This window comes from Cynocephalus volans, chromosome 5 (genome assembly GCF_027409185.1).
Source record: "Cynocephalus volans isolate mCynVol1 chromosome 5, mCynVol1.pri, whole genome shotgun sequence".
Classification (NCBI taxonomy): Eukaryota; Metazoa; Chordata; class Mammalia; order Dermoptera; family Cynocephalidae; genus Cynocephalus; species Cynocephalus volans.
The window spans coordinates 11443241-11467883 of NC_084464.1; the positions used below are offsets into that span (position 1 = coordinate 11443241).

Consider the following 24643-nt stretch of genomic DNA (forward strand, 5'->3'; position numbering starts at 1 on the left):
GAATTAAAAAATAATACAAAATTTTCTGTGGACTTTTTTTTCTTTTTTTGGTGGCTGGCTGGTAAGGGGATCCAAATCCTTGACCTTGGTATTAGAAGGCTGTACTCTAACCAACTGAGTCAACTGGCAGACCCACCATGAACATTTTTAAGTGCCCTCATATGTTCACACAAAAACTGGTACATGAATGTTCATAGTAGCAGTATTCATAATGGCCAAAAGGTGGAAACAATCCAAATGTCTATCAACTAATGAATTGATAAACAAAATATAGTATATCCATACAATAAAATATTATGTAGCCATTAAAAAAATGTAGTACTGATACTGCTACAACATGACTGTACTTTGAAAACATCGCTAACTGAAAGAAGCCAGTTATATGAAAGATCACTTATTATATGATTGCATTAATGTGAAAGTCCAGAATAGGGAATGCTGGAGAGACAGAAAGTAATCTAGTGGTTTCGGGACTTAGGGTAGGGTTAGGAGTGGGGAAGGAGGGGCAGGGATAGAGGTAGGGTGATAGTTAAAGGACATAGGGTTCTTTTTGAGGTGATGAAAATGTTCTAAACTCACTGTGGTGGTTATTGCACGTATCTGAAAACGCTAAAAACTGTTGAATTGTGCACTCCAAATTGTATCCACCTTTCCATTTCCACCCTTACTTCATGTTGCCAAAATGTAGTCAGCAGTCATACAGGGAGGATTATCTTCTTCGGCAGCAATTGATCCACATGTTCAAGTCTTTTCTTTTAATTATTATTTTTTTCTTTTTGGCAGCTGGCCGGTATGGGGATCCAAATGGAGTCTTTTCTTATGCCATAGAATAACATGACATAAGAATTGAATATAATTGAATAGACTCTGATCTTTATGGCAACTGAGGACTATTTACTATTCAGTAATGACTGAATTACTAGAGGATACGATAATGTGTTCAAAACTTAAAGATAATGCATTACCATTGTTCATATTTAATATTCCATCAGTAAGTCTGGCTTCTTATTAAACTAGTGAACCTTGTGAGGCTCCAACTGCATATGTGCATATGTGTGGGTCTCATTGGAATTCCTACAGCTTGTATGAGGGCACTTTGTTGTTAGTGTAGTATTGAGTTGGTTTTGTTTTCAATTATTGTTTTTCTTTCAGATTATTAATTATGATTAGCTTTGTAATCTAATTCATTTTAGATTGCTTGTTAACCCTAACCCTAGACTGCAGAAGAGTATGTTTGGCTTAGCAACATTTTGGGTCTATAATGTTTCAATATAAGTCATATCCGACCTAAGCTAAAGCACATATTTCCCTAAAACTTACTTATGCAGTGTCACTTTATTGGTGATATGTGATGCCTAAATCTGCTATTTAAATAACTTGCATCATACTCTCAGAATAAAAGTAGTTCTATTACTGTATTAATGCTTTATGTGCAGGTTTATTATGTATCAGGGTCAGGACTAGGGTAATGCACTTAAGGTGCAAAATTTAATGAGGCACTCTCTCTCAGGGTCATTAAGTACTGAAAGCGAATGCCTCCTTGAGTTTTGTGCACTAGATGCTTCATTTGTCTCCATCCTGTGGTCTATTATAAGGTCATTAAAAAAAAAAGTGATTCATGAACATTGGTATTATATATGAATTTTAGAATCTACCTCAATTCTTTGTTGAAAAATTTGGGAATAAGGAGGGAAGGCAGGACCAGTCTGATCACACTGGTCCTTAAAGGCAGAAAAACTTTCCTGCTGTGGTCAGAGGAAGTTGTTGCTAGGGGATAATAGTCAGAGAGATGCAACATGGCTGGTTTTGAAAATAGAGGAAGATGACCATGAACCAAAGAGTATGAGCAGCCTCTAGAAGCTAGAAAGAGCAAGGGAACCTATAATCTCTAGACTCTCCAGTTAGGAATGCAGCCCTGCCAACACCTTTATTTTATTAATTAATTAATTAATTAATTTATTTATTTATTTATTTTGGTCTTTTTTTGTGACCGGTAAGGGGATCGCAACCCTTGGCTTGGTGTCGCCCACACCGTGCTCAGCCAGTGAGTGCACTGGCCATCCCCATATAGGATCCAAACCCGCGGCAGGAGCGCCACTGTGCACCCAAGCGCCGCACTCTCCTGAGTGCGCCACGGGGCCGGCCCCAACACCTTGAGTTTAGTCCAGTGAGACCCAGACTTCCTACCTGGAGAACTGTAAGATAATACATTTGTTTTGTTTTAAACCACTGGGTTTTTGGTAATTTGTTACAGCAGCTGTATGAAACTAATACACACCCTGAACATAACTGAACATTTTTGATACATTTTTTCCTTCTTTATATATTGTAGCTTGGTGGGCCAGGGGCTGAGGATCTGGCTTTACAGTTTGAAGTGCAAATAGCAATTCCTGAGTTCCCCACTTGTTCTGATGAGCAGAACAATCTGTTTCAGGTGGAAGGCCCCAGGATCTCTTCTTGAAGCTGCAATGTTGGCTGTGATCCTGCAGCTGTTGTCACCAAAGCTGTTAACTGGATGTTGTTGCTGAAACTCAAGGCCACGTGGAGTGATGCTTCTGTTCTGGTGGGAGCCAGAATTCAATACTGCCTCTTCCTGAAACCCAGATAATCTGCAGAAATGGGATTGAGCTGATCACTGCTCTGGTCTCTGCAACCATGGCTTGTAGAGTTACTTCTCCAGGTGGTAAGACTCCAGGGCCTCTATCTGAATAACAGAGAGGAACTAGCAAAGAAATTTAGAAAATCATTTTCAAGAGCTAAAGAAAATTTTGAATCTTCTGACTGAAAGCATCCATCAAGTGCCAAGCAGATTAAGTTTTTAAAAATCTACATATTAGATACTGCCTGATGAAATTCCATGTCTTCAAAGTCAAAGAGAAAATCATAAAAGATTCTAAAGAGAGAAAATGGATTACCTAGAAAGGAAAAATATCTCAGTGGCAACAGATAACTCATTAGTAACACTTGATTCTAAAACTGATCAAAGCAAAGTTCTAAGGGAAATTATTTTAAATTCAGAATTATCTACCCAACTAATCTTTCATTCATGAGTGAAAACAGACACAAGAATCTCAAATAGTTTGCACCGCTTTCCCAACATTTATTAAATAATTATTCAAGGATATATTCCAACTGCATAAAATATTAATCTAAGAAAGATAAATGGAATATAAGAAAAAAATAATAAGCAGAGAAATAAGTTAAACTTAAGCTGAATCTAAGTCGTGGTTGATGACACCACTTTGACATTCATGGTAATTGTGAAGAAAATTTCCCTAAAAAGCAGAGGCAAAAATTGGATAAACATGGTATGTCTTCCCTTCCTGCCCTAATTTCTACTTTATGACAAAAAAGACTTCTCTTTACCAATTTTTGTAACTTTTTCTTTCCTTATTGAGCTGGCTACAATTTCCTTTAACATGTTGAATATAAGAGTGATAATTGGCAACTTTATTACTGACTTTAAATAAAATGCTTATGAGATCTCACCTTTAAGAATAACATGTTTGCAGTCGATTCTTGATAGGTCGTTATAAATTCAACTTCTCAGGCCGAGCCCGTGGCGCAGAGTGCGGCACTGGGAGCGCAGCGACGCTCCCACCACAGGTTCGGATCCTATATAGGAATGACCGGTGCACTCACTGGCTGATCATGACAAAAAAATAAAATAAAATAAATTCAACTTCTCTGTGTTTCCTCATTTAGTCTGTTCTAAAAAAGAACCAAAGGAAAAAAAAAAAAAAAAGAATCAGAACTAAATCAGGTCCATAGGCTTTCTTTCTGCCTATTCTAGCACTCTGATCTCTTTGGCATAAAAAAAGGGGGGGGGGTACAAAATTTCAACATGGAGAAATCTATTTTGCTGGCTATTTCTGAGATTTATAGAAATAATTATCCCATCTCTGCTTCTTCCCTCTATCTGATCTTTACTGCTTTGAAAGCCCTTCCACATACTTTGTGGTTTAGAGTTTCAATTTCTTCTAGTTTCATCAAAGTTAGAATTTCTAGTTCTTATTCTTTTTGTGGCTTTTGAATATTATCCATAAAAGGGGATTGCCAACTTTTTATTGATGTCTTCCAATAAAAATTACAGCACAATTTTTATCAGGACTTTACAAGCTGATCTTACTACTAATTGGCAAGCAGAGGGACCAAAAGTAGCCAAGGACATTTTGAGCATAACTGAAATGATGGTACTGCTGCTATTAGAAAAATAGACCAATGGAAAATAATAGCTCAGAAACTGACTGAAGGAATCTAGAACGGGAAGGAACTAGAACTAGAAATTAGCCCTATTCAATAAATGGTGTTGAAAACATTGGCTATCCAAATGGATAAAAATAATATTAGATTTATTGTTTATACTCCCCCCTCCCCAAATCATTTCCAAATATATTAAATGGGTAAATGTGAAAATCAAAAACAGCAAAACTGTTCATAGAAAGTATGGGAGAATAGCTTTATGGGTAGGGAAGAATTTCCTAAAGAAGACTTAAAATGTTCAGGCCCGTATGGCTGGAGAAAGGGAAGAGAGGGGGAGAGAAACAAGGTGAGGAGAGAGAGACAGGGGTCGGCAGATCCTGTTTTAAAGACTTTTGGGCAAAGTAGCAAAAGTGACTGAAGCAGGAAAGTACCCTGTTCTTATTAGACCTGTGTTTTTAACTTACACTGGCCACAAAATGGATTGCAGGGTGACAAGAGGAGATCGTAGGAGACTGTTTAGGAAGCAGTTGAGGTAGAGCAAACGATGAAGGCAGCTTGGGTTAGAGTTGCTGCGGCTCAGAAAGTGATACCCCAAAGTGAAGTCCTCAGAAGCAGCCTTAAAACTGAAGTTTTCCTCTGACCTTCTCCTGTCCTCCTGTCTCCCATCTTCATTCTCCCATGAGGCAAGCCATAGAAACCAGATTCTCTCTTCTCCAAGGTGAGTCGTAGACGCCAGAACCCTTTTTCCCCAAAGCAAGCCATAAAGACTAAAATTATACTCAAATCTTCCCCTTGCCTTTTTATCTTGGGGCTGGCCATAAAGAGAGACATAAGACTGATTGTAGGTCATAAGACTCCCATTCTAGAGAGGGTCCTGCACCTTCCTCTGGAGGAAGGAATGCTACACAGAAAGGCCTGGAAGAACCTGCACAGGCAGGCCTCGCCGGGTTTCTCCACTCAGTCGATTATCATTAGAGCATACTTTTCTTGTCCAATCACATATCTACACATCTGTGCCCACTTCACAGAACCTAAGCATAAAAATGGACAGTTTTGCCTATATCTTTGGGTCTTCATTCTGAAGGCTCCTGTGTCAGGTAAAACGATGATCAAATCCATTTTTTATGTCTCTTTTTCCTATTAATCTGTGTTATCAGCTGATTTTTTTTTAGTGAACCTTCAGGGGGTTAAAGGGGAAATGTCCCTTGTCCCTACAGAATGATTGCAGAGTGAATGGTGAGAAGAGGATGGTTTCAAGAAACAGGCAGGAGATAGATTCAGCAGGACCTGGTGCTTGATTGGATTTGTGGGGTAAGGGAGGAGTTGGGGTCATCTTGGGACGTGTTCATTTTAAGGTCCCACTGAGACAGCCAAGAGGAGATGTTAAGTAACCAGTTGGATACATATGAGCTTCAAAAATATGCTTGGGCTGCAGATTTAAATTTGGGAATCATTGTGTATATATAGTAATTAAAATTATAAGGGGAGATCACCTAGAACAGAGCACAAACTCTGGCCCACGGGCAAGCCACGTGTTTCTGTGCAACCCACCAGCTGAGAATTGTCTTTACAGGTTTGGAGAAAAAAAGCAAAAGAATATTTCTTGACTTGTGGAAATTATATGAAATTTAGATTTCATGTCTGTAAATTAAGTTTTATTGGAACATGGCTACACCCATTCATTTGGTGGCTTTTAAGCTACAATGGCCAAGTTTAGTAGTTGTGACAGAGACCCAGAGACAGTATGGTCTGCAAAGCCTAAAATATTTCCTTTTGGTCCTTTGCGGACACTTTGCCGAGCCCCGACGTAGACAAAGACTATAGGATTAGAAATGAAGTGGTCCTCAGGCCACCTTCTGTAAATGGTTTATTAGAGGACAAGGAACTGACAAAAGAAACTAAGAAGTTGCCAGAGAATTAGGACAACCAGGGAGTGTGGTAGCACTTGGCTCAAGGATGACCACTTGATTTATTACCATGGAGGTCATTAATATCCTTAAAAGATCATTCGAAAGCAGGAGTCAAGGAAGGAAGAGTGGCAGAATGCGGATGAGGTAGGCTGAGGCGAGAGCTGGATAAGAGGTCCTGGAGATCCTCTTATCTCAACTGTTGACAGGTCCTTCCAGAACATTGGCTGGATGGGAGGACAGGAAGGATCTTGAACACAAAGGCTAAGTCAGACTCTTCAATTTTTTTTATTTTTATTAAAATGGAAGAGACTTGAATAAATTTAAATGCAAATGAAAAAAGCCACGAAAATGTGATAGGCTGGAGATTCAGAAGAGAAAGTATCATCATTAAGTGCAAGTTTCCTGGGAAAGAAGATTCCTTGAACACGGGTAGCTTTTGCCTGTCTCAAGGTAGACGCCCTACCCCCACCCAATCTAAATTAGACCCCAGTCATCTGAATGAATGAGCAGATCCAGAGCACAAACCGAAGTCTTTTGACTCTGGATGAGAAGGATTTTTCTCCACTGTTGCAGGAAAAAAGAATGGGTGCAAATGCAGGCAGGAAGCCGATGGGGTTTCCATTTGTTTGACTCTATTTGCTGTGTAAATTTGGAGGCAAGACCACCTGCAGAAAGTGAGGTTGGCAGGTGAGGCTGGAGGTTTGAGAAGAGCCAAGAGGGGCTGGAGTAGTCATTGCAGGTAGTAGATTGCGCTGACAATCAGAACATCATAGCAAGAGCCTGGGCGGTGTCAAGAGCCCGATTGAAGCAATAGCCTGTGAACATACCACGATCGTGTTCTGCTTGGCTGTGCAATTTCTGCCATGACACTCAGCAGTGTAAGCATAGAAACAGAGATGGCAGATATCTGAATAGAAGTGTGGATTTCTAGATGTAATCAGAAGACAAAGGAGCAAAAATCGTAGAATGTTGGCAAAAAGGGTTGACATGAGGTCATGCATGACAAGGAAAATGAAGCTGGGAGGAGATGGATGGAAAGGGGGAAATGAGAGGGAATAAATATGTGTAAAGTGTGAATTAGGTAGGCTGTGAGGAGATTGAAGTATTGTTCTCTTGGAACAACAGGCAGATTTGGGGATGACTGTAAAAGTTTCCTTCAGCATGATAACATCCTTCACTAGAGAAGAAATGTGAGACTGTCTTAGAAATGGGAAAATTTACTATGCCATCATGAGATAGGAACAGAAGTAATTGTTGCGTGTCAAATTGGTTTGAATCTTCATTTCTCTACTTGTTAGCTATGTGACAATGTCTGTATGTTTAAAAGGAAAACTGTAATAGGGCCTGTATCGTGGGATTGTGCTGATTAAATGAGACAGTCCATAGAAAACTCTTAGCACAGTGCTGGCGCATACTAAGAATTCAATACATGTTCATTATTGATGTTGCTGATGTTATTACATGGATCCAAATCTTTATGTCAAGTCCCTTTAATCTAGCAACATTCTTAGTCCTCACAAGTGCTTCTTTTGTATATATTCAGCTGATTCTGAATAACTCTAATTTCTCTCCTGGGAAAATGAATTCTTTGGAAGACATTTATTCTACAGTAAATATTTAATTTAACCATGTGTAAGGAATTCAGGGTTTCCAAGTTGGATATGAAGAGGAACAGACATTAAATATAATGTAATAAATCCAATCATGGAGGAATAACAGAAGAAATATGGGAGTAGAGGGGGAGTAATTATTCTGCCTGGGAGAGTCTGAGAAATAAACCTCTGTCCTTGTGAGAGCTACCCCCACTCCCTTCTCTCCCTGATCAGTCTTTCTCTTCCTCCCCTTTTTCTCAACAATGCTGATTGGGCGAGAAAGCCAGCCCTCATAACAGCCGTAAACTTCAAGCCAGTTTTGGCCAGATTGGGCACTAGCCATGACCCTGCCTGCAACTTCACCTTTTGATGACACAAGCCAACCCCTTTCATCTTAATGCTTAAATCTCCACCCCTGAGAGAACATGGGTCGCATGTAATGGACATGGTACCGTATTGCGTGGGCTCACTTGTCCCCTCCTTAATATGCATAGAAATAACCCAGCCCTTGCTAAATATGCTCAGGCTCCTATAGCTAGATCCTTAAAAGCTGTTACCCCCAACTGCCCTCAGAGCTTGGTTTTGGGGTCGTAAGACCACCTCACTCCTGGCTTGCGCAACCCGAGAAATCCTTTTCTGTTAGAGGCTCAAGCCGCTGTCTTTGTGTTTCCTTCAGATTACTCAATACACAAGGACCCTGTGGGGCCCTCCCCCTGAGAACACTGAGGCAGTGCTGTTTATCTTAAGCCTACTCAGATAACTCCTCTATGGCAACTTCTCTAGGGCAGTGTGGTGTGAATGGAGAGGAAAGATCTGATACAAAAAATGCTCCTGGTTTAGAAACTAACTAGAATGTGGGAGCAAGTGGCAAGGGTAGAACACAGGATGTCTCAGAAGATTGTGCTTCGAGTACAGGAGAAAGAGTGGCTGGGAATGAGTGGGTGGATTCTCCCTGGGGGCGATTAAAAGAAGTGCATCTGTCTGAAGCCGCTTATTAACTGTTGTGCACCCAAAAGTGAGACAATCAGACGATATCTGCATTCTCCTCCCATGCAACGTGAAGCTCTCAGCGCCACCCTGTCACCCAGAGTCCTCCTGCCCTCTCCACCAATTGACCCTCATCTCAATCAAGCTGTGACATCTAATTTCTAGTCTGCAGGAAATGCGTGGGATAGAGAAACAAGTTAAAAACAAAATAAGAAAGCAATTAGCTAAATCTCAAATGTGGCATGTTCAACAAGATAAAACGTGTTCCAGAAGAAAAGAAACTTCAGAGAGATTTAAGAGACATCATAAACAAATTCCATGAGTGAAACTTGTTTAGATTCTTAGTTCAACAAACCAACTGTATTGATTTTTTAGACCATTAGAGGAACTCGAATTGGAATTGGGTATTCAACTATATTGAAGGACTACTATTAATTTTTTTGCAGGTAATAGCGGCATTATCTTGGGTGAGAAATGCCCATTTTTCTTTTTTTCTTTTGAGATGCACTCAAGTATTCAGGCGTAAAATGACATAATGGTCTGGATTTGCTTTAAAATAATCTAGTTAAAAAAACGTAAAGGGCAATAAATGAAACAAGTATAGTGTTTATGGGTGATAGTGAAAGTGGATTGATACAATTATGGGTGTTCATTGTACTCTATTTTTAAAGTATGTTTGGAAGTTTTATATTAAGACATTAAAAATAAATTGCATCAGAAAAAATAGGTATACAGAACTGAGGAGAGAAGGTGGGGCTGATGATAGAAATACAGATTTGAGAGACCGCATCCAGGCAGTGTTCTTGGTGTGTGTGATGTGCTGGTGCTGCTTATAACTGCAGCTCTATAGCACCCATTAGCAGGGAAGGAAAATCCTCCAATAGGCGGAACTTCCAGTAGTACATGTGGCAGTCTGCTTTGGAGAGAGAGCTGGCCAGATATATGGATCTACCCTCATTACGTGGGCAGTTGCATAGTTGTTCTGGAGACATGGAAGGAAGAGAATTGAAAGATTAGTGACAAGGAAGTCCAGGAAAGAGGTGCATGGATGGATCTCTCAGAATGGGCACAGACTATGAAGATACTTGTGTCCCATGTGAATGTTCACAAAACCGTGCATACCTCAGAGGAAACTCTTATCAGGTGAAGCAAATGACACACTCTAGCTCCGCAAGCCACTTTCGCAGTCACCCCAGTGCTTCCTCAATGGGCCCATGAACAAAGTAGCCATGATTTCAGGGATGAAAGTTACATATCAATAATATGGTCTTTCCATTACCAAGGCTCTGACTTGGCCAGTGCTACTGCTGAATGCCTAATCTGCTAACAGCAGAGATTTCAGTAAATACTGAAATGGTAGTTTTCTAAAGGGGCCAGCCAGCTATCAGGTGGCTGGTTGGTTACTTCGGACCTGGTTCATCATAGAAGAAGTAGAGATTTGCCTTCACTGTAATAGACTCACCTTCTGAATAGACTTCACTGGAATAGACTCACCTTCTGGAATAGACTCACCTTCTGAATAGACTTCACTGGAATAGACTCACCTTCTGGAATAGACTCATAGTGCTGCTGCTAGCACCACTACGCATGGACTTATTTCTCATCAAGTCATTCTGTACAATGATCAGAGAACTCATTCTGATCCTTCTTATGAAGGAACTCATTTGATACAAAGGAAGTATGGCAGTTGGCTCCACAGAATTAACTAGTCCACAGAATTAACAAGTCTCGCTGCATATCTCACCAATGAAGTGTCTGGCTTAGTTGAAATTTTTAATGGCTTACTGAAGGCTCAGTTGGGAGACGGCACCCCAAAAGAATGAAGCTTTCTGTCTCTAAAGTCGACTACCGAAGGTACTCCTCAAAGTTCCTCCTGTTGGAGCATTTTCCTTCACCACTCTCCTTGGATGCAGTATATACGTTGTTTAAGGATGCGGTATGGACTTTGAATCAGAGACCATTATATGGTGCTGTCTTCTCCATAGCCAGAAGACATGGGTCTGGAATCATGGACTGAAAGTGGGAGTGGCTCCATTATTATTTTACGTAATAATCCACTCACAGAAATTTTGCTTCCCATCTTCACAACTTTGAACTCTGATGATCTGAAGATCTTACTTCCCAAAGCAGGGGTCCTGGCAAGTAACTGAGTCTTGCCGGTGCCCCAGTTGGTGGTTTCCTGTTTGCCAGCCCAGCCTGTGGCACCTTAGCAAATTTCTGGGCCTCAGCCATACCTTCTACAATGAGTTCAGAACTTCAGCCTTGGGGAGAGACCTTTCCAAACTTGTTCCTTCTTTCAATACTCTGCCTTAGACTTAGAGGTAGTGGCTACTCCCTACATCAGCTATTCCTGTATTCCTTAAAGTTCTATTTGCCCCTTAGTAATCAATTTCCTGTGACTAGTTAATACGTATTTATATTAATTTTTTCCATTCACATTATGGGTGGGGTTTCTATCTCCTTACTGGATCCTGCCTAGCATACAAAATAAAGACGGAAAAGCTGTATCAGACAAATATGAACTAAAATCAAAGGGAATCATGATGTCAGCATCAAATAAAGTTGAATTCAGGGCAAAAAGTATCAAATATTATAGAATGCAATGCAGTGAAGATAAACTCATTAATATCTCTGCACCAATAACAGCATCAGTCTTCATGAAGCTAAAACTTAAAAGGAGAAACAGAGTTGCAGTAGGCTTTACTTCACGGTAGTTAAGCATTGACAGAGCAATTAAACAGATTACAAAAGAATTATAATACCTAAATAACATACTAAATAAGGTATATGAATTTACATAAATACACATAGAATTTTATACCCTGAATACCAAGCATACACATTCTTTACAAGTGTCCATAAAACACTTGCTAAAACTGATCATATTTGAGGCCACAGAGAAAATAACTTCCAAAATGGAAATAACATAGATGACATTCTGTGATCAAATGGAGTAAAGAGAAAAATTAAATACTAATTTAAGAAAACCAAACACACACAACAGAAATAAAAAAATGCTACCTGAAACTTTAAAAAAATTTTTCTTTTTACACCACTCTTTGGTCAAAGAGGATCCAAAATTAAAATTGCACAGTATTTAGGAAATAATGATGATGTCCCTGTTACCAGCCAGCTGCCAAAAAAAGAAAAAATGGTGAATGGCCTACTTAGAAACTATGAGAATCTCATACTTTATGCAGTGACCAGAAGAAAATTATAGATTTAAATAAGTATATTTAAGAAAGAAAAAAATAAATAAAATAAACATCACATACAAGACGTTAGAAAAAGTACACCAGAACAAACTACAGAAAAGCAAAATGAAAAGTTAATAATAACTTGAAATACATAAATTAGCAAAGAAAAAGCATGGCAGAACCAAAATGTTAAATCTAAATGCTGGTTCTTTAAATTGAAACAAATAGTGAAGAAACTGTTAGCTGAGCTCAGTCAAAAAAGAAAAAGAGAAAACTCACAGTTACACAAAGTAAGACTCAGTAAGTAGAAATAACCACAGATATAGAGGGACTTTCGAAGATTTATAAAATATGGTTTTGTTCAATTATTGCCTTGATTTAGAAATAAAAATCAACAAGCAAAAAAGAAGTGAGAAAGAAAAACCACACTCACCTGGAATCTTGTTAAGTGTAATCCAGAAATGTTCCTCTGGACTGTAGGTAGCTTGGGACCACTGGAGTAACTCAATGGCTATTTTATTAAAAATTGCAAAATGGACAAATTCTCTTGTAAGAGCAACATAAGTTGAACCAAAGTGGATTTTGAGTTGATTTGAAGGTGGGCTCTTCTTTTTACGTCTTTTTTGGACAAAAGAGTGTGTTCTGGTTCTGTGCTCCTTATGGGCATAACTGATCCTTTCAGCAGATTTCAGAATGGATACTAAATGGGGGGTAATGTTTTTCCCATTCAGGGTTTTTAAATACCAAGCTATCTCCCTATAGGTTTTTAGGGGGAAATCGTGACCACATGTGTTAATGATGTATCTCCACCCAACATCTGATACTATAAGATCTTTCATGCAGGCCAGGTCTGCCTGGAGTCTGGATATGCCCCCATGAGTAATATGCTCAGACTTCGAGGATATAAAAGTATTTGAGAAGCAGGTCAATAATTCCTCCACATCAGTTCTAAGCTGAACTGCGGCTGCCTTATCTATGTAAATACAATAGACACTTTGAGGTGTGTAAATGGCTCGGAAGAGACATTCAGACATATCAAAATCTTCAGTGATGGTCATTACATAAGCCAAAGGGAATGAGGCTTCTTCTAGAGACAAGGAAATTGTGATATAGTGGTTCTCCATCACACAGTAAAGGCAAGGATCTATTCCAAACATTGTGGATAATGCACTTGGCATCACCTGCACCATCTTCCCACCTAGAGCTGTGTCGGGAAAATAGAATAGTCTGGTCAGGGCCCTCGCCTCGGGTCCAGTTGGGTGTGGTTCAGCATCCTTTGTAAGCAAATTTTGTGTGTGTGTGGTTAGTGTGCAAGCACGCCAAGGTATCTTTTTTTTTTTTTTTTTTTAAAGATGACCGGTAAGGGGATCTTAACCCTTGTCTTGGTGTTGTCAGCACCACACTCAGCCAGTGAGCGAACCGGCCATCCCTATATAGGATCCGAACCCGTGGCCTTGGTGTTATCAGCACCACACTCTCCCGAGTGAGCCACAGGCCGGCCCCCGATGTATCTTTTTAGTTTTGTTGCTATTCTTGTGTTTTTCAGAGAGGGAGGGGGGAGAGAGAGAGAGAGAGAGGGCGAGCAGAGTTTTAGTGAAACAGGCCGGCAGGTGTTGGCCTCGGGCATCAGCCTCGGGCATCCACCCTGTGCAGCCATGCTTTCCAACCTATGGCTCCAAGGACCTTTTGGCCGGTTACCTAGCTCATAGACCTGTGTGAAGGGTCTGGGCACCCAGCCTGGCGTGTGAATGGTTTGTGAACCAGTCTGTGAATGGGCTGGAGGGGTCTGGCATCTCCAGACCCAGCCTTAGCTCAGCAATCAGCCCAATTGGTGCAGGATTACGGGCAGGTAAAAGAGCCACAACAACTAGCGTGGTCACCTAGCTTTACAATTGGCATCAAGAACAGGATTAAGAGCTAGTCAGGCTGCATCACAGGCCTGTGGTAGGCAATGGACTTGATCTTCACCGTCTTCCTCCTGCCTTTGACGGCTGTTTGGTAGATGTACTGACATTTTGTACAACACCATGACTATGATTATAATTTGAACAGTAATGACACAAAGATAACATCTCCAAAACTTCATTTTCTTATTGACACCTTGGGGATGGGGGCATCGGAATGGAATCCTTAAAAAAATCAATTTCTAAAACATTTCACTTCTCTAGACGTCTCTAGGTTTGGCCACTCTATCAGTCGCACTCACTTTTCCAGATCCAGTTTTGCCTGTTTCTCTCTTGTATTTTGATTCCAGGCCATTCCCGGATTCAGCATCATTTTGTGATACTTCTATGTATGTTCTGATCTCTTTCGGTCAACGCACTCTCAGACAGGCTGGGTATCCAAGGCCACTCAAGGTCACACACCCTCCTTTGGATCTTATGTGGCTCTAACTGGGGAGATGGGGTAAAGGGTTAGTTCTCATTTCCTGTTTCTGTTGTTGGCTCAGCTAATTTGTCATAATGGTGTCCAGTTACATACTTCTCTGTAATCTCTCCTCCCTTTTTGGCTAACCTCTCCCTGAGTATGCCTACTTGGGTATATTCTAGAAATTTTCCACCTGGCTTATCATTCCCAAACCCTTACAGGGAGGATCCTTTAGACTACTCAATTAGTCAGGGCCAGGTCTTAAGGGTTTTTATCTAAAGTGCTCAGCATAGTGCCTGACACTTTTGGGCACTCCACAAGTTCTTCTAATGAATAATTTAATGGGGTGACTCACTCCTCTCATTCATTGAGTTTTGAAGGGTCCTTGGCAACTTTTAATGGCAAAATCTCCCTCCCACCTGCTGTAGATTTTGGAGGAGACAAAACCTCCATGTAGGCTGCTGTGGGTTGCGGAAGATGGAGAACTAAGTTTTAATATGATATATTAATAATTTACATATATACATCGTGTTAATAATTTTGGTTATTCATACATTTTCAAACTACTGCCTTCACAGGTAGATTCATGTATCCTCGTGTGAATTTTCTAGATAACTGAAGTCCATTTCTTTATAGACCAACTCTCTCTTATAATTGTTAGTTGTTTTTATAGAAAGTAGTATGTTTCCTCTGCCTTCTTTAATAAGCTATGCTAAAGACGAGTGCTTCTTGATGACCCCCTGAATCATGTAAGAAATATTATTTTATTATAATTATCAAGAATGCTGCTCTGTTGTACATTGCATTTATACTTTTCATTTGTAGCCACTATTATCTCCTTTTTCTGCCTCCTGATCCTTCTAGGATATTAATGATGACATGACAGCAACATCAACAAATTTATTGACTTATTTCTGGGAGCCAGACATCGTACTATCTGAGGTATTATTATCTTCCATTTTACAAGGACACAAAGAACTACGAGAGAATAAGTTCCATGTCCAGGTCACACAACTGCTAAATGACAGATCAAACCAGGGTCTTTCCGATCCCATAAACAATGCTTTAATGTTACCTCCTGTAGGATGAGAACCCGTACTACTAAGGATGGTAGAACTATTCAAGCTGTTTTTAAAAAGTCTAATCACTTTGCTTTAGTTAATTCAGCTCTCAGTGAAGAATGAATACTTCACATAAGAATATAAAGAAAAAGCATGTTTTTCTCTACATGGGGGAATGTGTGTGTGTGTCTGATTTCTTGCTGTAACATGTGTAACCAAAAATGTTAAGTAAGTAGGCTCTGGATTGGTGAGCTGTTACTATACATGGGTATTGGTTTTCAAACAGTTTCAGTCCAGGAGATTTTATAAACATTACAGCTTTCCCCCAGCTATCATGGTCCCTGAATATGTTTCAGATCTTCCTCTCTTTCTCTATAGCAGATTCTCTTATAGCACTTTGAGCAGATTCCGTAACTTCCAAGTCACCTTCTTCAGTAATTAAATTCCATCCCCTTTAAATCTGTAGTTTTATTCCAACTTAAAGCTTCCTTTCCCCTGCCAGGTTCCTGGGTTGGGACAAGCTGTAGCGTGGTGCAAGGCAGGGTCTGTTCTTTGCCTCCTGCTCACCTTCCCTCACCTCTGAGCGTGTGGTACTGGCAGGAGAGGGGGAGGGGGCTCTGTGACATTCCTGACTTCTCTCTTCTAAGAACAGACAAACACTTCAATAATCTGGCTGCTGATGTGGCATTTGCTGATTGTGGCTACTCATCAACTGGCAGTGGACACTCCTGCACAGTGGGTCACCAGTGCTCTTTCTTGGGGTGTGGTGTGTGTTCTCGAGAGAGCCTGGCATCCTTCCTTGCTGTTCACATTCTCTGGCCTGGGAGGTCTTGACCTTGTTGGGAAAATGGAACAATTTGGACAGGCTCCCCTTGCCTCAGAGCCAGTTCAGGGTCATTGGTTAAACATTGTGCGTGTGAGTGGAGTAAGTGCGCCTGCATGGCAGCGCCACTTTGGCTGGTGTTTTACTGCCTCTGGTGCCCGCCCTGCATGGCCATGTTTTTCCAGACCTGCAGCTTCCAAGGACCATGTGGCTGGTTACCTAGCTCATAGACCTGCATGAAGGGGTCTGGTGACCCAGCCTGGTGTGTGTAGGGTCTGGTGACCCAGTCTGCCCAAGTGAAGGGTTTGTGACCCAGTCTGTGAATGGGCTTGAGAGGTCTGTGAGCTCCAGACCCAGCCCTAGCTCGACCATCAGCCCAGTTGGTGCAGGATTACCGGCAGGTAGAAGAGCCTGACAATTGGCGTGGTTGCCTAGCTTTACAACTGGCGTCATGAACAGGACTAAGAGCTAGACAATTGGCGCTGTGAGCAGGATACGCGACATCAGCCTTAGCCTTAGCCTCTCAGTAGCCAGACTACCTGGTTCAAAACTCTTCCATAAATGATTGGAAGTCTTCTGGCCAGGCTGCAAGCCCTCTTCAGTAAAATTAGGGCAGAACTAATCAGGTCCAGTTTCCTCCTATGTGTCCCCAAAAGCCAGGGGACTCTTACACGTCTTTGTCATACAAGCAGTAGCTGTTTCTTTCTCTCCACTCTGCCACCTCTCTCTGCCCTGCCAACTTTCTCCAGTTCTTTTCCTTGCTCCCCTAGATGAGGCGCACAGTTCTAAATCCACTCCGTGGGAAGAGATCTAACGAGAGGAGCAGATGCCAGTGGTCCTTTTGGGCACTCTCATTTTCTCAGGTGACACGCTTGGTCTGCACCCTTGGCTGGGGGTCGTGGGCCATTCCCATTAGGCTTCCCATTCACATTTATGATGATGCTCTCTCAACCTGTTCAGACTTAGACTTATACTGGGGGAGGAATATTTAGAGCAGGGATCAACAAACTACAGCCATGGGCACTATAGATAAAGTTTTATTGGAACACAGCCATTTCACACACTGTCTGTGGCTCTAAAGTTAGAGCTAAGTAATTGCAACAGAAACTTTGTGACCCACAAAGTCTAAAATGTTTATTCTCTGGCCACTCCCAGAAAAAATTTGCTGACGGTGGCTTAGAGAATCATGGTTGATTTAATGAGGCTGGTTTTGCTACCTCTTTGTAATCTCTGGTGGAGACATCTCACCCCAATTATGTGGAACTTAACTCCTCTTTGACCTCAGTTCTGGCTGTTGTCATCAACTCTAATATCCTGTTGCAAAGGCTTGCATACATTTTCACGCATACACATTTGTCTCATTCAAAGTCTGTCTCTTTGCTTGATAGTTTATTTTTTGGTTCATAGACTAAAGTCACTCATTTAAATAATATTAATTGAGTTATTCATCCCCAGGTTTCAATGTGAGTTTCAGTAGGAGAGGGAAGGACGTGAACGACGTCCCACTCCACCGCTGAAGAGAATTGTCAGGTGTGAGATCTCTGAACAACAAAGAACTACCCTCGGCTTTGCAGACACTACCCTCGGCTTTGCAGACAGGCTTCATCGTACGCTTGTTTTCTGTTTCACTAATTTCTGCTATCTTTGTAATTTCTGTTGTTTTACTTCCTTTTATTTATTTTGGTGTTCATTTTCTAACTTCTTGGGTGGATGCTTAGCTCACTACTTTTCAACTATTCTTATTTTCTAACATATGCGTTTAATGCTATAAATGTCCCTCTTGGCACTGCTATAACTATATCCACACAAATTTTGTTTACATTGTCAAAATATTCCCAATATTTTCTAATTTATATTGTGATGGCTTCTTTGACCGATGGATTATTTAGAAATGTATTGTTTAATTTCCAAACGTGAGGATCATTTAGTCACTCTTGAAAATTTTTTTGCTTAATTGCTTTCCAGTCAGAATGTATATTCGGTATATCTCCAGTTGTTTGAAATTTGTTGATACCTGCTTTATGGCTCAGTATATGATCAATTATTGTAAATGTTTTAGGTATGTTTGAAACAAAGGTTGTTGGTTACAATGTTGTCTTTATGGCTAATAAGTCAAATTTGTTAATTGTGTTTTTAAAGTCTTCTGTAGTCTTTTTTTTTCTATTTTTTTCTGCCTGTTTTACCAATTCACAGAAGAGATATGTTAAAATCTTCCACTGTGATTGTAAATGTGGCTATTTTCCTTCATTCTGTCAATTTTTGCTTTATATATTTGAGCCTACATTATTAGGCACATGCAAATAAGAATAATTATATCTTCCTAGTGAATTAAACCATTTATGAAATAACTCTCATTACTGCTAGTAATGTTTTTTTTGTCTCAAAGACAGATTTCTTTCTATGTTTACATGATACATCTTTCCAGATTTACTTTCAACATTTCGGTATCCTTACACTTATATTTCTTATGTGTCCATTGTGAACAACATATAGTTGTTTTTAAAATCTTATACAATTTAAGTGGAACATTCAGTCCACTTACAATTGCTATAACTAATATATTTGTATTTAATTTGCTGTTTTACTATGTTTTTAATTTCCCCACATTTTCCTTGTTCCCTTTTCTTGTTTGACATTTTTTGAGTATTTTTATTATTTCACTTTTTTTTTTTACTCTAGTAGTTTGAAAGTTTTTTGCTCTTTCATTAATCTTTTAGTGGTTATCCCATAAAATAAAATGTGCATTCTTGATATCTCAAATTTTAACATTAATTGCTACTTTTACCCTCCCCCTGGACAATGCTATAGAATATTTAGAATTAGAATGCTCTAACTCTACATAGCTTTGAATACTATAACTCTATTTACTTTTTTCCAATTTTATATGCTATAGTTTGCTGTGTATTTTAGTTACTTATGTATTTCTAACCTCATAAGATATTATTACTACTTACATAGTCAATGCTCATTTTACTATTTTGCTGAAATGAGCATTGACTATATAAAATAATAGTAATATCTTATGAGCATTTTGCTGCTTTTCATTCCTTCCTGTACCTCCAAGTCTCCATTTGGGATCATTTTCTATTCTAGAATTTCCCATAGTGTGGATCTGTTGATATTGATTATCTTGTGGTATTGGTTTGAAATGCCTTTATTTTACCTTTGTTCTCGTATGATACTTTTGTTGGGTATGAAGTTCTTGGTTGGCTTTTATTTTCTTTCAGTACATGTAATGTCTTTTAACTGTCTTTTGGCTTCCCTTGTTATTGTTTGAGAAGTCATCTGTCAGTTTAATTCTTACTCTTTTGAAGATAATACCAATAATCCCATCTCATTTCTATTTTTAAGATTTCTTGGTTTTGATTTTCTACAGTTTAGCTGTGGTGTCTCTGGATGCGAAATTCTGTTTGCCAGATTTCATTGACTCTAAAGTTCACCTTTCTTCTTCACTTTGTAATACTTCTGAAATCAGAATGTGTCTCACAACTAAAGGGCTTTTACAACACCTGCTGATCAGACAGCGATCATGATAGAATTGTCATTGCCTGCACGTGGACAAACAAGGTCATGCTTAAGGTTGGGGTGACATCAGGGCCTCTACAACCAGCTTCTTTGGACTCTGACTTTTGTGTACTAGGCTGGTGTTTAGCAAAGCATGGCTTACAGGATGGTGCCTGTTTTTATGCATACAGTTTTATTGGAACACAGCCACGCTCCTTTGTGTGTGTGTTTTGTATGACCGCTCTTGTGCTCCACTGGCAGTGTTGAGTAGCTGTCACAGAGAAACAGAGACTATACAGCTGAAACCCTAAAATAATTGTAAATAGTAAAAAGTTATCAAGCCCTCAGAAAAAGTTTTCTGACTCCTGACCTAGCCCTATGAGGCGGTCAAAACCACTGATCAGCCTTGTAGCTACTTTCTCAGATTGGAAATCTCTGGATTTCCATTTTTCTCTGGTATCTTAGCTTAGTAATTTCTCACTATTTTTCTACCTCTTTGGAGGTTCGAGGAAGGACATTTTTATATTACATGTGGCTTTCCTAGTTGTTTTCAGGAGGTGGATTGGTCCGAACCATCTAGTCTATCATTACCAAAAGCAAAAATCTGCTTCAATACCCTTTAACAACTTCCTTTTCTGTTTAAGTCAGCCAGAATCAGTTTTTGTTGATTGCTGTTAAGAATCTTGTATGATAAAAATTTTTGCTGATTAGAAATATAAAGAAGATAATACGGCATTGGTTCTTCAGAATAATACCCAGCTATTTCAGATGTTTATGCTGCTGGGAAAACAGGGGAAAAGAAATATCATGGTTTGGGCTAGAATGATAAATACCAATTATGAAGGATAAATAGGGTTTCTGCTGTACTCAAAGGACAGAGAAAATTATGCTTGGAACTTGGCTTGTGGTACTATAGTGTGCAGGGGTATAAGTTAATAGGAACTCAGTTCTACTTTGTCCTGCTGTTGCCACAAAGATCAGAATTCCTCCAGAAATGATGACTTGGGTCATACCAACAGATGAAGAAGCTTAACCAGCTGAGGTTTTGGGTATGCTTGGTTCGTTGGTTTTTGGTAACTTTTCAGTTTGATATATTTTCAGACTTACAGAAAAAATGAGATAATAATAGAAGGAACTTCTTATGCCATTTACCCAGCTCCATCAGTTGTCTGCACTATGCCTCGTTTGCTTTAGCATTCTCTGAGTCTGTGTGTGTGTCTTTACATTTTCTGAACAGTTAGAGAGTATATTGGAGACATCATGCTTCCTTATCCCTAAACACCTCAGTACTTGCTAAAAACAAAGACACTTTCTTATGTAATTTGGAAATTTAACATTAACTAAATAGTGTTAACTAATTCCTAGTCTATATACAATTTATTTCTATTGTCCAGTAATATCTTTTATAGCTCTTCTGCATACGCCCAGTTTAGAATCTTATTAATCCAGGATCATGTATTTATTGCATTAGATTTTTATCTTTTTAATCTTCTTTAATCTACAAGAATTCTCCAGAATTTCTGAATTTTGATATGTTAAAAGAATAACAGTTATTTTGGATAATGTTAATCAATTTTGGTTTGTTTGATGATTCCTCATAATTCCAAATTTAGTTTATACATTTCTGGTAAAATTACCACTGAAGTGATGTCATATCCTTCTTAGTCCTTCCTATCAGGAGAAACAAGTGTCGGTTTGTCCCAATATTAATAATGTAACTTTGATCACTTGGTTAAGGTGGTGTCCTTGGGTTTCTCTACTGTAAAGTTACTATTGTATGTTTATAATTAATAAATAATCTGTGGGGAGATATTTTGAAGCTATGTAAATATCCTATTCTTTGTCAAACTTCCACCCACTAGTTTCGCTCCCATTGACAATTTCCTAACTCTGTTTTATTAGTAGACCTTTCACTGTAAGAGCTTTCCCTTTTCCTCCATGTATGTATGAATATATTATCAAAAAACAAAATTTCAACAAATGTGGTTAAATGATCTAATTGGCTTTTATTTTCAATTCATGCTTTTCATCTAAAGAAAGAAAGGTGTTAAGCTGGGCATGGCATGACAATCAGTTTTTATAAAGTAGCTTAAGCAGGAACAAGGAAACAACATAATACAAAAATCAGTTTGGTTAATATCAGGTTGCTTTCTTTGTAAAGGATTTATAAATGCTGGTTAAAACTTGCCTGTCTGGGGATTTCCCATTATCTCTCTCTCTTGATTTCTTGGAAGGTCAGATAAAGGTCTGATAAACTTAGTTTTGGTTTCGTGAAGTGAAATTTTAGCGCAAGAGACTCCATTTTGGTTTGGTCCATTGGGGTCTAGAGCGGGAACTCATTTCCAAACCAATGGCCTCCTATAAATTTTATTTAACAGTGTGTGTGTGTGTGTGTGTGTGTGTGTGTGTGTGTGTTTGTATACCACCTGTTTTATTTTTTTTATAGCACTTCATCACTATCTAAAATTATCTTGCCCTTTGCCTGCTCTCTCTGCTCCACCATTTTTGCAATGTGATTCTCTGCCATTGTTGCCACCACTAAGGCTCTCACAAAAAGATGTGTTTCCTGGACTTTGGACTTCCCAGCCTCAGAAACTGTAAGCAATAAATTTCATTTTCTTAAAAAAATAAAAATAAATAAATAAAATCATCTTGTTTGTTGGTATATTTTGTAATTGTTCTATCCCTCCAACTAGAATGTAAAGAACCTGTCAGTCTATTAAAATTTTTAATTACTAGTGACTAATTTGGAAAAATCATGTTTGACTTGCTTCAGGTATAGAATGAGTAACAAATATTAAGGATAAATCATAATCCTTCACATCCTTTTGCTAGAAAACAAAATACAAAGTGTTCTTTAAAATTTAGAAGGATAAATTTGTAAGAAGTTCTATGAAGGCAAGACTTTCGTCTCTGTTAATCTTCCACATTCAGCACTGTGCCTGTAGGAGATGCTTAAATAATTGCAAGTTAACAAAAACAAATGCATAGCTTTATACATATGGGAGTAAAATACTCTAAACAAAGCTTTAAAAGTATAAAATAATGCCAAGTAAAAACTGACCCCTTTGCCATATGCTTAACTAGTCTCAACTATTACTTATGAGAATCTGTCAGTTTTAATACATAGCTACATACCTAGAACTTGAACCTGGCACAATTCGTTAAATATATAAAAGAATGAATGGACTCTTCTGCGTAGAAATCCTAAGAAAACACAACACTATGTCTCTACCCCCATTTTATATCTGTGGAAGTTTTTCAAATGACTTTTCCCCACATTCCCACCTTTACTTAGAAAAGTTTCTCAATCACATATTCAGACAGGAAAATGTCCATGCCTGGTAATCACTACAACATTAGTGTTTTAGCAAATTTCCTACATTTTCAAATATTTATATTGTATTTAAGTCACTCTGCTGCTTTCTGTATCTGTTATCCCCAAAGAATTCTCATGCTGTTGCTTGGTTACTCTTTAAACCATTCCTCTTCCAATGGGTCATCTCTGATAAACAGCCCAGCTATAGGAAAGTCTAATTTGAATACTTTCTGCTGAGTTCTCTGTAATATCCACTGTGTGAATGCCTTGCTTCACCTGCTCAGAGGTATGTGGAAGGGGATCACCAAAGTTGTTAATCACCAGAGTTTAAATGTTTAGACACGGCAGTAATCAGTGCTTTTCCTCCTAGCTCTTCATGACCCATTCAACCTACCTAAAGTAAAACATTGGGAAATGAATCTGAACTGATGATCATAAGACACAAGTCACATTTTAATCACTGCTGCCCCTGTTTTCTTCTATACTGCCTTCTTACTGATATGACTATGGATCTGATCTTCTCTCATCTTTTTCTTTTATCTTATTTCCATAGTCCAGAATAGTGTATAGAATTTTCCTTTGCATATGTCAGTTTATAGGACTATTATAACAAAATACCTAAAACAGGGTGTCTTATACATAACAGAAATTTATCTCTCACAGTTCTGGAGACTGGGAAGTCCAAGGTCAAGATACCAGAAGGTTCAGTGTCTGGTGAGGCCTGCTTCTTGGCTCATGGATGGCACCTTCTCATTGTGTCCTCACATGGTAGAAGGGGCAGAGTAGCTCCCTCTTTTATAAGAGTGCTAATCCCATTCGTGAGGGCTCCACCCTCATGACCTAATCATCTCTCAAAGGCCCTACCTGCTCCAGTATAGGAATTTGGGGGACACAAACATTCAGTCCTTAGCACCACCATACAATTTTGATCAGAAAATATTGCTTGAGAACAGCCTCTTGCTATCACTTGGTCTGGTGTGATGACTCTACACGTTGCTGTGACTCACTTTACCCATCTGTCCTGTGCGTAAAGGTAAATGTCAGCTGTCCTCAACTTTCAACACACAGCCAGCATAGAATTAAAAACAAAACCAAACTGGTTTTGATCATTGATCTTTGGTTATGTGAGATATTAACATGAGGAAAAGCTGGGTAAAAGATGGATGAGAACTCTACTGTTTTTATAACTTTTCTCTAAGTCTAAAATTATTCAAAATAATAATTTTTTAAAAAGCCCTCTAAAGCCTACATTTTTGCTTGACTTACAGCCAATGGCCTGAACTTAAAATAATTCACTTTAGCTAACCTTGAACTAACTCCAACAATTTCTCCTAAGAGCCCAGCTCCCGATCACATTATGCCTTAGGTTCACTTCTGCAGTTCGGCACTTGATGCTGGCCGTCAGTTTCTGAATTTCATCTTCCTTACTCAGGAACCCTTTACTTTTGGATTGTTAGCTCACCCATCTCACACAGCCCCCAGGATCCTTCCCCAGGTGCAGGGCACGCTTCCTGGGCTCAGACAGAACTTGTCAGGGTTGATCTTCCAGACAGCCACCATGGACACCCAGAGCTTTCATACTTTGTAGGTGTTCCTCATGGAAAGGCGAGCATGCTTAGCTTCGCCTACAACATCCTCCTCTCAAAGACATCCTAGTCTTCATCCTAGTCTCCAAGGTCA

The 24643-nt window shown here is 39.2% G+C and overlaps 1 protein-coding gene across 1 annotated transcript; it reads right to left on the minus strand.

Annotated features, from left to right (window-relative positions):
* Positions 1–2362: 2362 nt before the first annotated feature.
* LOC134378880 (beta-1,3-galactosyl-O-glycosyl-glycoprotein beta-1,6-N-acetylglucosaminyltransferase 6-like) lies at positions 2363–13975 on the minus strand. Its single transcript, XM_063098194.1, is given in 6 exon segments — positions 2363–2395; positions 2397–2425; positions 2428–2593; positions 10187–10239; positions 12323–13133; positions 13847–13975. Coding segments are annotated over 6 exon segments (1221 nt in total).
* Between the last annotated feature and the right edge of the window lie 10668 nt (positions 13976–24643).